This window comes from Anas platyrhynchos, chromosome 16 (assembly GCF_047663525.1).
Source record: "Anas platyrhynchos isolate ZD024472 breed Pekin duck chromosome 16, IASCAAS_PekinDuck_T2T, whole genome shotgun sequence".
NCBI classification, from domain to species: domain Eukaryota; kingdom Metazoa; phylum Chordata; class Aves; order Anseriformes; family Anatidae; genus Anas; species Anas platyrhynchos.
In genome coordinates this window covers 10,619,583-10,633,450 of record NC_092602.1, presented here as the reverse complement: position 1 = coordinate 10,633,450, position 13,868 = coordinate 10,619,583, and the positions used below count along the sequence as shown (strand labels likewise).

Here is a 13,868-nt window from a genome sequence, read left to right as displayed (position 1 = left end):
ACAGAAACAGCATACTGTTACCAGGCTTTTCCAAATAAAACTTGGCCTTACACTTTTTGTAGTTAGATGACACTTCAAATAATTTGTTTCTTTGATTATTTCTTTACTATTAAGTAGCTGCATGGAGGTACTATTAAGTAGCTGCATGGAGGATCACACTACAATTGAAAGCTAAAGCCTAAGTTTGAGTGACCTGAGTCAAGCGGAGGTGCTGGTGTTCATTACTTCTACCAGACACAGTTGTGTGGATGATAAGGGCTCTGTCTCCACAATCGCCCACCTCCCGCCGAAAGGAGGGGCTGCCTACACTACACAGGCGTCTCCAGGCTAGCAGCCTGACGGAACCAGACACGGGCCTTCTCCACAAACCTGCTGCAGGAAGAAACCTGTTTTTTTTTTGTTTGTTTGTTTGTTTGTTTTTTGTTTGTTTGTTTTTCCACCCCCACCTGTCCCTTCTTAAAGTTGGTCAGAATCTAAGCGTATAACTCATATAGATATAACAGGATACTTATATGCGTACACAGAATATATAACTACAGAAAATATTGCCATGTGTTGTCCAGGGACCTGTCATAGTGTGTTTGCAAAGAGCTCCTTTCAGCTGTCTCACATTGTAGCGCACTGCACATGAAGCCTGTCAGGCAGCCTTCAGACTGCTGTCTCTTCCATTTGGGGCATGCTCTGTATACTGAACGCAGTTTAATTATGCTGTATGAGAATGATCTCACAAATCTTAACAGCGTGTAGCTCAGTGGTAAGCACTCAAGTTTTAGTCTCCTTGCTACTTAGATTATAAATAAATCACATGAGATGTGTTGGAACACAAGTCCTCATCTGCTCAGGAGAGCACTTTCCCTGCTGCTCTCACCTGTGGAATCGCTGCACCCTTTTATCAACAACCTTGCTGTGAGGGATGAGGAAAGCCTGTGCCCTGATACCACTGTCAAGCTGGTGGCTAGGCACTGTCCTCAGCTGTGAAAAGACAGCTTTGCACCTTGCCTAGCATGGACTCTGTGTCCTGTGTCAAAAATGAGCACTCTACACCCTACCTCCTGCCCCCTCTCCTGCCTTAGGTTCAGGGCTAGAGGCAGAGCTGGTGCAGTCGTTCTGCAGGGTGTTTGAGCACGGCCAGGAGTGCCACCTTAGGACAGCTGGACAACAGGCACGGGACTACTCGATGCTGGAGCCCAGCATCAGTGTTCAAGAGGCATTTGGATAATGCCCTCAGTAGCATGCTTTAACTTTAGCTGTGAAGTGGTCAGGCAGTTGGACTTGGTGATCTTTGAAGTATTCCCTTTTGTTTTATGCTAACATGCTTTTAGACTATCAGCTGAAACACTTAGCCACCGAGCAAAATTTATTTCCATGGTACATTGCTCCAAACAACAACAGAAACCAACACACACAAACATCCCAACTCTGACGACACACAGCAAATCCCTGCACTGTGAACCCACACTCAGTTCTCTCCCTAGCTATTAAAAGTTCCTTTTCCTCCCCTTCTTCTTGCTGGACTTGAGAGCTGCACCACAGCAGCACTGCAGGTGAGGGAGTAGCCTGGAGGGAGCAAGCATTCCTCTTCTCCATGGCAGCAAACAATGTTGGGCAATTTCCGCAGAATTCAGCCTTAGGTTTTATGCTCAACCAGCAGACAAGGAAAGGAAATCCAGGGCTTGCCCATCTTGAGTGAAAGGTTACTGCAGGCAATGAGAATGGCCAAACCTGCTCCCTTTAGAGAAGGAAAAGCGTTCTTGCCTCCCCTCCTGCTAATGAGGAAGGGCAGTTCTGCCACCAGAGCACTGCAAGCAGCAAGAAGCCAGTTTCAGGACAGGACTGGGTGTTAGGATGCAAACCTCCCCAGCATTTCAGGGCAGCTCTGTGCTCAGGACACACCCCTTGTTCTTAACACCAGTTACCAGCACCTACTGCTCCTGGGGCTGCGTGAGGCTCCAACCCAGCCTGGCATTTGCTCCTGGCACAGCCGGCTGATGGGTTGGGGCAAAGCCACCCCAAGATGTATTTCCCTCTTGTGTTCTAGGTCTCAAAACAGTACGTAAAGTGGGGCTGTAATGAAGGCCTGCACACCTTACAGCCACATTTATAAAAACTTCTGATGCAAATATTGGCATGGTGGCAGCCCTCCCTTCTTTCCCGGAAGACTGGATGAACACCCCATGTCTTAGTAAGAGTGCTAGTAGGTCACAGCCACAGAGTTAGAAACTCTTGAGTATATTATTTTATCTGATAAAAATGCCACTTACTGTCATGGTTGGTGTATAATAATTACGGAGAGTCACAAAGGACACCGAGATTTACTAATAGCTCTTTTGGAAGATGTGCTATGTGCCTTGAAATCTAAATAACTGCCCTTTGCTAGGGGTTAAATATTTATGTTTGTCTGACTAGATCGATTTAAAAATAAACTCAGTCCCGCAAGCACAAATTGAAAATGAGGACACGAACTGCATCTGTAACCTTACTAGCAGACAGAAACAGGTAAAGAATGTCATCAGCTTCAAGAGGAAGGACACATGTATGTCAATCCGCTTGCAAGAACAGACCCATCCTGTACTTACTTGCTTCCCTTCCCATTACCAGAGCACTAGCCACATCGTACTTTCACATGGTATATCTATTAATTCATTATCACTGTAAATCACTATTGTCTTTTAAACAGTAAAGGGAAAATTATTTTTTTCACATTATAGTTTCCTTGAAATAAGCAACCAGGCTACATTAGTTTGATTTAGAGTTGAGCCTAAATACCATAGTTTGAATGTGAATTACAGTTTTCTAGAAGTTTATTTGCTTAAGGAGCTGACCTGGACTTTCCCAAAGCAGAATGATTTCCAGCAGGAAGGACAGTCTATGTTTATACAGACTGTAAAATATAGTTGTCTGATTGCATCAGGAAAATTAAACTATTTTCAGGAAAAAAAAAAGAAAAAAAGTTTAAGCTCTTTACAACTGTAACACGAGCATGGTTATCTGTCAAGATTTCAGCTGACTTGCTAGCAGGAAGGTTGTGAGTAAAGAGCCACCTTAAGCTGCTGGAGTTAGCTCTGGAATCTCACCTGCCAGAAAGGAATAAGGCTAGCCTGTACCTGGCCTAAAGGATTCAGGAGTGAAGGTGATGACAGCTAAATTATTACAAAAGGCTTCCTCCCAAGAATCACCGTCTTTGGCACTGTGAGAGGGAAGAAAGCAACCAGTATTCATAAACTAATGGAAATAAATCCCAAACACTAGCATTTGTGCAGCAATTACATGGAATATTTATCACCACTGGAATGAATGGTGATCTCTGACCCGCTAACATTTTCTGCAAATGAATCTATTAGTTCCAGCCCCTTTCTCTTATCAGTACATGGGGCATAAAGCATTGCAGTCCTAGGTGTAGATGAGCAAGGAAAGAGAAGATTAATTGTATTTCCAATAATGAGTGAAAAAGGAAGTAGGCTGAGGGCCTGCAACAAGACAGTGTTAAATTTAGTCCTGTATATGATGCAATTGCATGAGTAAACCAATTTCTTGGTTTACTCATGCAAGACCAAGAAATTTGGTCTGTGCAGCTTGACTTGGATTGTTGCAAAGGTTTGAGTTTCAAGGAGCACATTTTTATAGTTAAGTTAATAATGGCTTCTGGACTGCTTTGGTAAAATTTTTAGCACATTTAAGATGCATCTACAAAGCCAACTTCTTACAAATTCGTAAATCTTTTCTTTAATTCAGTCTGCCAAGAACAAAGATAGAATACTGACTACTGCAGAAGCCACGTTAGTGATGTAAACCAAAGGACTAGGGATTAAACAGGGATTACTGAGCACTAAATCAATGTGTTTCCTTTTCTGGCTGTGTGTCTGTGGTGTGAAAGTATGGATCATTACATAAAACATGGCACATGACTGCCTGTACTCAACAATGTTAAAGCACCGCTGAGACACGAGGTTTGATATTTAAGCACGGCCATTCTGTGTGCTAATAAAAAAGCGATGGCAATGAATAAAGAAGAAGGAATGGCTTTCTCTGTTTGTAGTATTCTGGAATTCCAGTCTGGATTCCCCTTCTAGAGTAATTTTCCAGGTAAGCCTGCCTGTGTTTAATCCATGCACTACTCTTCTGGGGCATGCTGCTGGAGGTTTATTTTATAATGTGAAGAAAACTAACAAGAATTAAGATCATAGTATTTTTTGGCAATTCATTTGAGGATCTCACAGTATGAAATTAACTACAACAAAAACCATGTGCTGCCCTATCAGATACAGCAGACAGAAATGTCACATTTTAAACAGACTTAAAACACACTAGTTGCAAGACTTGCCAACAATACCAAAGGAAGCACAGCGCAAGCTGGCAGATTCTTTGTCCCCTGACCACGCCACATACTCTCATCCTTTTCGGTCAAGACATGACCAGCGTCCTGACTCTGGGCTCGTTAGTCATGCAGCCACTCTTATGCATGGTTATATCTACCACCCCCCTTACCAAACAGCACAGAAGAACAGGTTTGGGTTGAGCCATCCACTCCCCTATACATTTTTAAGACATTGGCTACGTTTATTCAGCCTATTATGACTTTTTTTCCAGATTAGTGACACCCTCCCAAATACATTTACTAGTGACTCACACCATCAATACAATCCATCACAAAAGCTTTGACAGTGTAATGCATTATTAAAGCACACAGTTGGGGCCATAGCAACGTCATTTCTCAGTTGTGAATGTTGTGCTCATCTATCAGTGGCATGAAATGTATCTGTGTGTTCTATCAGCATTACTGCGTACCTGCCTGATTCTGACTTCTCTCAGAGGAATTTGACTTGCAGTTCAGTATTGTAAGAGAGACAGAAATGGGGAGAGCAGGCAAAAAGCAGAGGAAGCAACGTGCCCCTATAAAATTAGGTGTTAGAAAGATTCTCAAATGCACAAAGATCCTTGAAGCAAACCACCTCCAGCAAGGTGCCAGACACCTTGTGGGAAAAGGGCAGTGTGGAGGAAAAGTACCTAGACAAGCAGAAGGTGAATCGTGCACACCAGCTTCAGATGTACTTGCTGTCACCCCCCCACCATCCCTTTTAAAAGGTGTTGGGCCATTAGAAAATCCTGTAAACAACAACCTGCAGCTCTAAATGAGCCTGTGCTCACCCAGAGAAGCATATATTTATTGCTCTACTATGAACAGCCACAATGCCAAGCATTACAGTGCCACTGGAGATACCAGCAGGAGGGACAGTGTTCTCAGAGCAGCCACGTGCACTGCAGAAGAACCAGCCCAGAGCAGAACTGACCAACTCCTTATAGGAGAGCAACACAGCAATGCAAATATTTGTTCTAACAATTGTCTATTTCGATTAGAAGTTCTGATTAAAAAAAGCTGTTACATCAAACTGAGATTACAGCTGGATGCTGTTTCCTCCCAGTTTTTATTCAAAGTGTACATAAACTGGAACAGCAAAAAAACTACAGAAATCCTGTGGCACGTTCTAGACAGCAATGATCTCTCTGTCCTACCAGCTGCGGGGATGATTGATCCTGATTATGTCCAGATCAGGGAACATAGGGAGGATATGAAAATGCTGAGCCAGACCTGCTCTGTAGCTCTGGCGTCTCATGCACGCGGAGGTACATTTTCCAGGCACCCATTGCGCTGCTTGCTATAAACATGTTCCGACATAGGTAGGAGGAAGGCTGGTGCACTGGGACTCCCTTACAACTTTAAACATGGCAGGCTTTGTGGACATGGCATTTGTCTTGATGGCAACTTAAAAAGTTGCCGATATGAGATCTCAGTGATTCATGGATAGACTGTGTTCACAGAAAAGCATCTAGGCTGCTTCTAACACAATACTTATGGTAAGTATTGTCTTTTCAGATATTTTTTGCTCAGATATTTTGATGGCATGCAGACTTGACATCACACTAAATAGAGACATTGGGTCTTTATAGTGTTATCTCCTGAGCCCATCTGGTTTGAAGTAGCTGACAACAAGCAGGAGAGAGAATAGAATGAAAGACTCACTTCATGTTTGCTGAAATAAAAGAAACGTGTAAGGCAGCTTGCAAATGAAGGCAGCCTGGGAGGAGGGCTGCTGTGCTCCCCTCGAACCAGCCCTCCCCTGCCCTTTTATGATGTTGGGAGCTGGAAGGCTTCGCCCTTCCACAGCCTGCTTGCTGAGTGCTGCCCTGAGGAGCACAGAAAGAAGGAGAAGCGGCTGCCCAGCAGAACGAGGGACAATGGGAGCACTAAGGAAGCAGAACAAGTAAGCGAACACCAAAGCAGTGCCCTTGTCCATCAGCCAAGCTGAGGCCATTGAAAAAAATAATAGTGCGAGCACCTTAGATGAACGTGCTTCAGTAAGTCTTACATGTTGTTTGTTCTGTTTTTAACTTCCTTTTGCAATTTACAGACACAGCCCAGGGACTTCAGCCCAAGTAGCCGGGCACTTGTGCAACTGCCTGTTTGGCAGGCACAGGGCACGATGACAGCGTCAGCAGCATGCCACCCTCCTGAGCTGACAGAACTGCCTTAGTGAGCGCATAGCTGGCTGCAGTGAAGCATACCCCTTTCTCCTGCAGCACACAACGACCACGACGAGCAGCTCCTATGGGAGTTGCACAGCGCTGTAACTACAACTCAGGCTGGAGCAGCCCTACAGAGGCACTTGATTTCTCAGGGAGGTAAACCCCACAAAACATTCATCCTCTCAAGGAGGTAATGAGAGGCTAGCCTTTACCAGCTACAGCATCCCCCTGGAGCATCAGCTGGAAGTTGCCATACAGGCATCAGTGGTTTTACACCGCGGAGCAACTCCTCCAGAAAATGCATACGCCACCATTGCACTGCTTGGTATCCTTACCGAATTAAGTCCTAAATGGGACTTATCTGGCTTTTGTTCTTAATCACTTTGTTGCAAGTTCAAATTTATAATTTCAACCTAAATAGAAGTGAGTGATTTATTGTAATTATTTTGTATAGGCTGCTCTTCATAAACCTTTTTTTTTTTTTTTAAATCTGGAAAAACATTTAATTTCCCATATGGAAAGAACACATTTATCATACTTTACTCGGATATACTTGGCCGACTATTGCACATATATGCAAAACATATGTGACATACTCAAGGCCGAATTTTATAAAACAGAAATGCTATGAAATGTGATATAATAAATATATTACACAGACATATGTGGCCAATTTATAAAACTATAGTATCTTTGGTAAATTTACAATAGGTCATTTCCATTAATGGGGGAGAGTAAATGCATTTTTCTAGCATATGCAACACATATAGGACTTTGCATAGATTTCCTGAAGGGAGATGGGCTTTTGAAAAGCAGGAATTTACATGTACATGTATAGTGAATATGGGACATGTCCGCATTTTTCATTGATGTATACCTTCAAAACCAGCTCTTGCTTTTTGCATTGGACAAAAAACAAAATATGGAATAACGTGCTTGGAGATTAGCAAACCTCTGCTACACTAACTAGTCCTTCCCACAGACAATGGGTGTCTGTTGCTTTAATTGAGAACACATTTTATAAGCACGCACTGTTTATGATAAAGGCCATTAATAGAAATCTGTGGGTATGGTTGCTTTCATCTAGTGTGAAACACTTGTAAATTAAATACCTTTCCAATCAATTGAATTGGAATAATTGAGGAAAAAATGCATGTGTTTAGAAAACGTTACATGCATGCTAACTTGTCCACTATGCTGGCTGGACTTAACATGGGCTAATAGCAACAGCTGAATTATTACCGGCTGATTAGCCTCCCATTCTAACCCACAGATTACACCACTGCCTTATTCCTGCCTGTGGCCTTTAAGGATCAAACCCTGGCGTTCTTAAACAAATCGATATTTTTCTCTCCGGCTGTCCATTTGCAAGTTCAGGCAGATGTTTTCTTAAGGGCTCGTTTTCCAGGTGTTCCCCGTCTAACCCATGCGATGCACAGCTCTTCCCTCTGGAGGGAGCTTGCCCTTCAGGCACCGGAGCCGTGGTGCCGGGATGCCCGCACCCACCGCCCCGCAGCCCCTCGCACCCGCGGTCCCACCAGCTCCGCCAGCAAAAAAAATGTTTGTTTGAAACCCATCATCAAACCGAACAGGATGAAAGGCGAAACGAACCAGAGCATATGCACATGCACCCGCTTTCACCACCCTCCAGCCCAGCCACGTTCAGCAGGCTCACGGCAACTTGTTAAGCTCCTTGGGCAGAGATGCAAGAACACGACGTGCAGGTACGGCTCCGTTAGCTCTTCCAACGCTCCTCCGGGCTGCAGCGATCAGCGCCTATTGCCCCAACCCAGCCCGTGGCTGCTTAACTCACTTCTGATGGCTACAGGGATCCCTTTACACAGGCAGAATTTGCACTGCATATGAACTTGCCTTTCCAATTCCTTTCAGATGAGATCCAGGTGTGACTGCCCCTTACCCACGCATCACCAGCTGAAGTCCATCTGCTGGAGTGGGAGAGACCGGCCTGCCGGGGGGGCTGCGTGCCAGCAGAGGTGACCCAGAGTCATGCAGCCTCAGTGCCATGGCTCGTCCCCAGCGCGTGGGAAACCCTCCCTGTCCTCCAGAACACCTGCCCTGGTTTACAGGGGGCTGCTGAGCTAAGGGGAGACTGGAATGGAGGAACTGGGGGGGAACATCGTGCCAGCAGTCCAGCAGAGTGTACCTGCCCCACTGGGGCAGCAGCACGGCTGTGCTCCAGGCCTTGGCCTGCCTCCTGCGGGGGGGCTGCTGCAGGAAGTGGTCCCATGGCACTGGCCCCCCACATTGCCTCCACAGAGGAGTGAGGCATGGCAGGAGCCAGATGCCATGCAGGGGGCACCAAGAACCTGGGATTTACAGTGCACCCTTTTTGCTTTGTGCCAGCTGCCCACAAACTGGCTACGATCCCTTGCCTCAGGGCTGAGGGTGCCTGCCATTGCTTGAGCCTAACGCTCATTTATAATGTCTTTATTTGGGGGAAATGGAGCAGAGATGGGGGAACACAGAAAGCTATTCCAGGGTTGCTGCATCCTGGTAAAGGTTGCAATGTGGCAGAAATAAACAGAAATCCAGCAAGAGCCACGAATATCTAAGTACTATGGAGGCTGGGGGCAGGGCTCTGCTCATGGTGGGCAGAAGTCTGGACATAAAGACCATCAGCACTTCCGTGAGAAGCACGAATCCCACCACACACACAGCTGATTCTGCAGGTGAACATTTACTCTTTGTGGCCATATAGCTGGATCGTACCATCAGACCAGGCTGGGAAAAAACCTACAGGGCTCCACACCGGTACAGAGAAAGCAGTGCCCAAACCAAACCCAGGCCGCATCTCACACAGCCTGGCCCAGTGGCTGCAAAATGACATTTCACTCCTAGTGCTGTCCCTGAGTCACTCTGCACACACTGCAGCATGGAGGAAACCAAAGTAGGTGCTCTCCTGGCAACGGCCATACATGTGGGTGCTTGAGACTGTCTTAAGAGATCCCAGCCCCCCCGGGTCACCCTACTGGTGACCCCCTTCACCATTTACCCAGAGCATTTCTAGAGTCTTCCTGAACAGAAAGAAAAATTAAAAACAACATCCATGAAGCGTGTGAACAGCATGCATGAACGCTGCAAGCACACTGAAGTCTTACCCCCACACTCTTAATCCTACATTTAATTTAGTCAGATTTACTAGGAATGAAAAACAACAAAATCCCCCAAACCCTAGGGTATCCCCTTTGTTTGGGTAAGTGATCAAGCAAACATCCCCCTTGTTTCACCTGCGAGTGCCTAATTCTTTATTTACCCACTGGAGTGAGTGATGTGTTTTTCAGACCTTTGGAGCAATCAGTAAATTCAGCATGTAACTTTGGCAAGTGGAGCCACACGGCTAATTTATTCCCTAGCCCTCTTTGGGAGAAACAACGGATGCTTGTAACCTTGGTGCTTGGGCCTGTTTTACTAGCAGCTTTTAAATATACAGCGTTCCGTGTGACTTGAGGCAACTGTAAGTGGAAGGATTGTCTGGAAACGCTGCAGATTTCTTTCAAGTATGTGCCGTGGATCTTGGTGACAGCATGTACTGAGTGAAGTTTAAACATACATGTAATCAAATCATACAAAGTCATTTTTCAAACGAAGCTGCAATACATATAAATAAGGCATGGCCTGTACATGATACATCTTGACTAACTGGCTGACAGGTAACATGAAATTAAAGCATTACAGCTTTTCTGTGATTTTCGTAAGGCTTCTGCTGCCCAATGTGCAGTGTTATGAGATTTTTTTGTGTTTGTTGTAATTTTTTTGTTGTGACAGAAAAATAATCCTGTGCATTTCCCATCTCTGGAACACTCCCACCCAGTGAGATAGGTGTAGCAAGGACAAAATGCTGGTCAAAGCCCTCAGGTAGCTTGCTTTGGGGACTAAAATATGTTATAAAAAGGACTGCTAACAAGTGCAATGTTAACATGGGCACCTTGCCAGCTGATGGCTTAAACACAAGGGTAGAAATACCATTTTCACAGTTAAAACCGTCAAGTGGGTCTTGACACAGTTGCATGTTCTCTCCTTCCCACTCAGTACAGGACTCCCTGTAGTGGTTCTTCCAGCCCAGAGGATGGGGTAGTGATCCTGAGCGACCACAGCCATAGGCAGAAGTTCTGTGATTTTCTTTTCTTCTAAAGGAGTTACGTTATGCTTCCTACAGTCAAGGCAGGAACCTTGCGCCACTTTCTGCAAGAGCACAGTTTAGTCCTGGTGTCTTGGGTCATTTGGTCCTCTCAGCTCTTGCAGAGAAATAGGTTTGAAAAGGTGTGTACTGAGAGCCAGTGGCACTTCTTGCTGCACTCTATGTATTTTTAAAGAAAACAAGTGCTAACAAACACAAATAGAAGCGTACCATATCCTTCCCAACTTGAGCCCCCAACCCTGCATGTTGTTGCACAATGACAGATCGCCAGCAACCAGGGGGAGAGCAGGGAGGGAGCATTCGCTGGGAAGATTCACTGTTTGCTCAGAGTAAACAACTCCTCAAACACCAGTTTAGCATCCCTCCTTATTTAAATGGCCTCATTTAGTAGGGGAGGTTTAGACTTCAGAGCAAACTGACCAACAAACACAAGTAACCAAACATAAAGAGACGGAAGGAAAGAAGAGGAAAAGCATTTATAAATGTCACTGTCCAATGTCTTTTCAATTTAAACATAATAAGATTATCTACATATATCTACAAATATCTACAATTATCTACACTGTTTGCAGCTATGATTCTTTGGTTGTCTTCACTTTTTCCCTACTCTGGAACTAACAGGAAAAAAAAAAAAAGCATTTGTATAATCTTTGAAAGAAATAATAAATATAACAACTTCATTAAACGTTTGACCAAAGCTTTGGCACTAATCCGTTTACACATAACAAATCATAACTGAATACTCTGAAATAACAGTGGCAAAGCAACAGAGCACATCAGAGAGCCTTTTCCCACTGACCAATAACAAGCACAAGGCTATTTTACATCAACCTTTCTGAGAACATTAATTATGGTTTAGTCAGACACTAAGAATCTCACAATTCACTGCAAATGTCAAATAAAATACATATTTCTTGCACAAGTCTTTTTCATGGATCCAGATATATTTTTTATAACAGGAAAAAAAAATACACATAAAATATTCATGTTATCCTGCACCCCTTCTTAAATCCTTCCAAAAAGTTTTGGAAGCCCAATGCCCACTGTGAGACAGAATAAATGTTGCTATTAACACTGCCACCTGCACAAAGGGATTATATTTTAAAAGATATCAAACAGTTGCGGAGTTTATACTGAAAATGCACAAACATGGACGAATGGAGGTCTTAGAAGAAGAAAAATATCCCCTCTTCTTTTCATAGAATCACGTGGAAGAATTGGGAAAGTGTTCATAATACTGTATACCAACACAGCTGAGGAGCTGTTCTATACCTTCTCTGAACACAACATGTCTGACATTCGATGAGCAGTTGATAAAAAAAACACCAGCCAAAACGCATCACTGGAGTAACCCGTGATGAACAGGTCCATCTTTCCAACATGTACGGAAAGACTGCTGAAGGAGATAGTTAAAAAAAAAGTACTTACCAGCTTTAAGAGGAAATGCAGCAAGCAGGTAGGTGCAGAATAGGTGCTTTGGGACTACGGCAGTTTGGGTGAACCAAATATAAGGGGAAAAGCTGCCCATTTCCTCTAAAAGGCACCTCTCAGTGGGAGAGCACCAGGAGCTCAGTGCAGGGTGTAGGAAGGCAGTGTTGTGAGGCTGCCTCGGGAAGCAGCCAGACCACAACCTATTGCTGCGAATACCCCGCGGGGATGCCCCCCGCACCCCCAGCCTCGTTTTTACACCTTGGTGGGAGAGCGGGGAGCAGCTCGTGGCTGTGCTGGCGGCCGCGGCCTCGCCAGCGCTGCTCGGCCCGCAGGGTGAGGCCCAGCGCTGCCGGGCAGCTCAGCAGCGGGGTGCAGCGCTTACAGTGACGGTTCCAAGTGTTCCCTTAGGTTAAACTCTGTGTCCTTTCACAGTCTCCTCCAGCAGCCCCCGCGGTGAGCCCGAGGGTCCCGGGCCGGCTGCCGGCAGTTGGTGCAGGCGAGGCCCCTTCCCGGGGCCCGCCGCCGCCCCGGCCAGCCTCGCACCGTCCTCGGGGCCGGGCGATGGCGGGGCCTCGGTCCCGGCCCCTCGCCGCTTCCCCGGCACCTCAGCCCCGAGCGGGGCTCGGCGGGACAACGCCCAGAGGCTCCGCTGAGCGCCGGGAGGCGGCGGCCATCCCCTCACAGCCCGGCCCCCTCACGGCGGCACCGCCCCACCATTGGCCGCACCGCCTGTCAATCACCGAGCCGGCCTATCAGCTCCCGCGCAGGGCGGGCCGAGAGCGAAAGGCGGGAAGGAGGCGGCTGAGGGGAGCGGCCGTTTAACGGTCGCGGCACGCGGGGCCGGGGAAGGAGGAGGAGGAGGAGGCGGCGGCGGCCGGGGGGGGGCGGGCGGCGTTACCGGGGCCCGTAGTCGTAGGCGGCGGGGCCGGCGGGCGGCGGGTAGACGTTGGCGGCGCTGACGGGGTGGTGGTGGTGATGGTGGTGGTGCGGGTGGTGCGGGTGCGGGTAGCCGTGGCCGCGGATGGCGGGCAGCGGGTAGGGGGCGGGCCGGCTCTTGGCCCCCAGGTAGTGCTCGTAGGCGGCGGGCGGGTACTTGTAGGGGTGCTGCTGCAGCGCCTCGCCGGCCTCCAGCCGCACCTCGTGGTGGGGGGGGCTGGGCCGCCCGCCGCCGCCCCCCAGGGGCACCAGGCCGCCGCCTCCTCCTCCTGCTGCCGCTCCTGCTCCTCCGCCGGGCAGCGCCGGGCTCAGCACCCGCGCCAGGAGCTGCTGGTGCGCGGCCTCGGCGTGCAGCGGGGCCCCGGCGGCCGCCTCCCGCTCGTAGTCGCGGCGGGCGTCGGCTGCGTCTGCGGGGGGCAGGCGGGGAGAGGAGAGGAGAGAGTGAGCTGGGAGCGGGGAGCGGGGAGAGCCCCCCCCGGCCCCCGCAGGGTGGGACGGGACCTCCCGGCCGCCACAAAGGGAGCTGCCGCGACACGCCTGGCATCGCCGCGGTTGTGCAATGCTGAATAAATAGAGGCGGCCCGCGGTGGCTGCGGGAGAGGGGCCTTGGGTGTGTGTGTGTGTGTGATGGGGGGGGCGGTGGGCAGGGGGAGCTGGGTGACCCGACGGCAGCTCCCCGACGCACTGCTGGGGTGTGCCAAGAGGGCGCGGGCACCGTGAGGAGCAGAGCTGGCAGCCCAGGAACCCCAGGTGGGACTCACTAAATAAATAAAAAGCTGCCGTTCTCTAAAGCAGCAAAGCTGTTGAAGCACGACAGCTT

General features: G+C 47.8%; 1 protein-coding gene across 9 annotated transcripts in view; it reads right to left on the bottom strand.

Annotated features, from left to right (window-relative positions):
* TBX1 (T-box transcription factor 1) overlaps positions 1-13,868 on the bottom strand; it is a 190,266-nt gene that overhangs the window by 18,590 nt on the left and 157,808 nt on the right. For all 9 annotated transcript variants that reach the window (XM_072024636.1, XM_072024637.1, XM_072024638.1 and 6 more), the window contains one exon: positions 12,110-13,455. In XM_072024636.1, coding sequence (XP_071880737.1) covers positions 13,007-13,455 — 449 coding nt within the window. In that variant the 3' untranslated portion in view covers positions 12,110-13,006. The remainder of the gene's footprint in view (positions 1-12,109; positions 13,456-13,868) is intronic.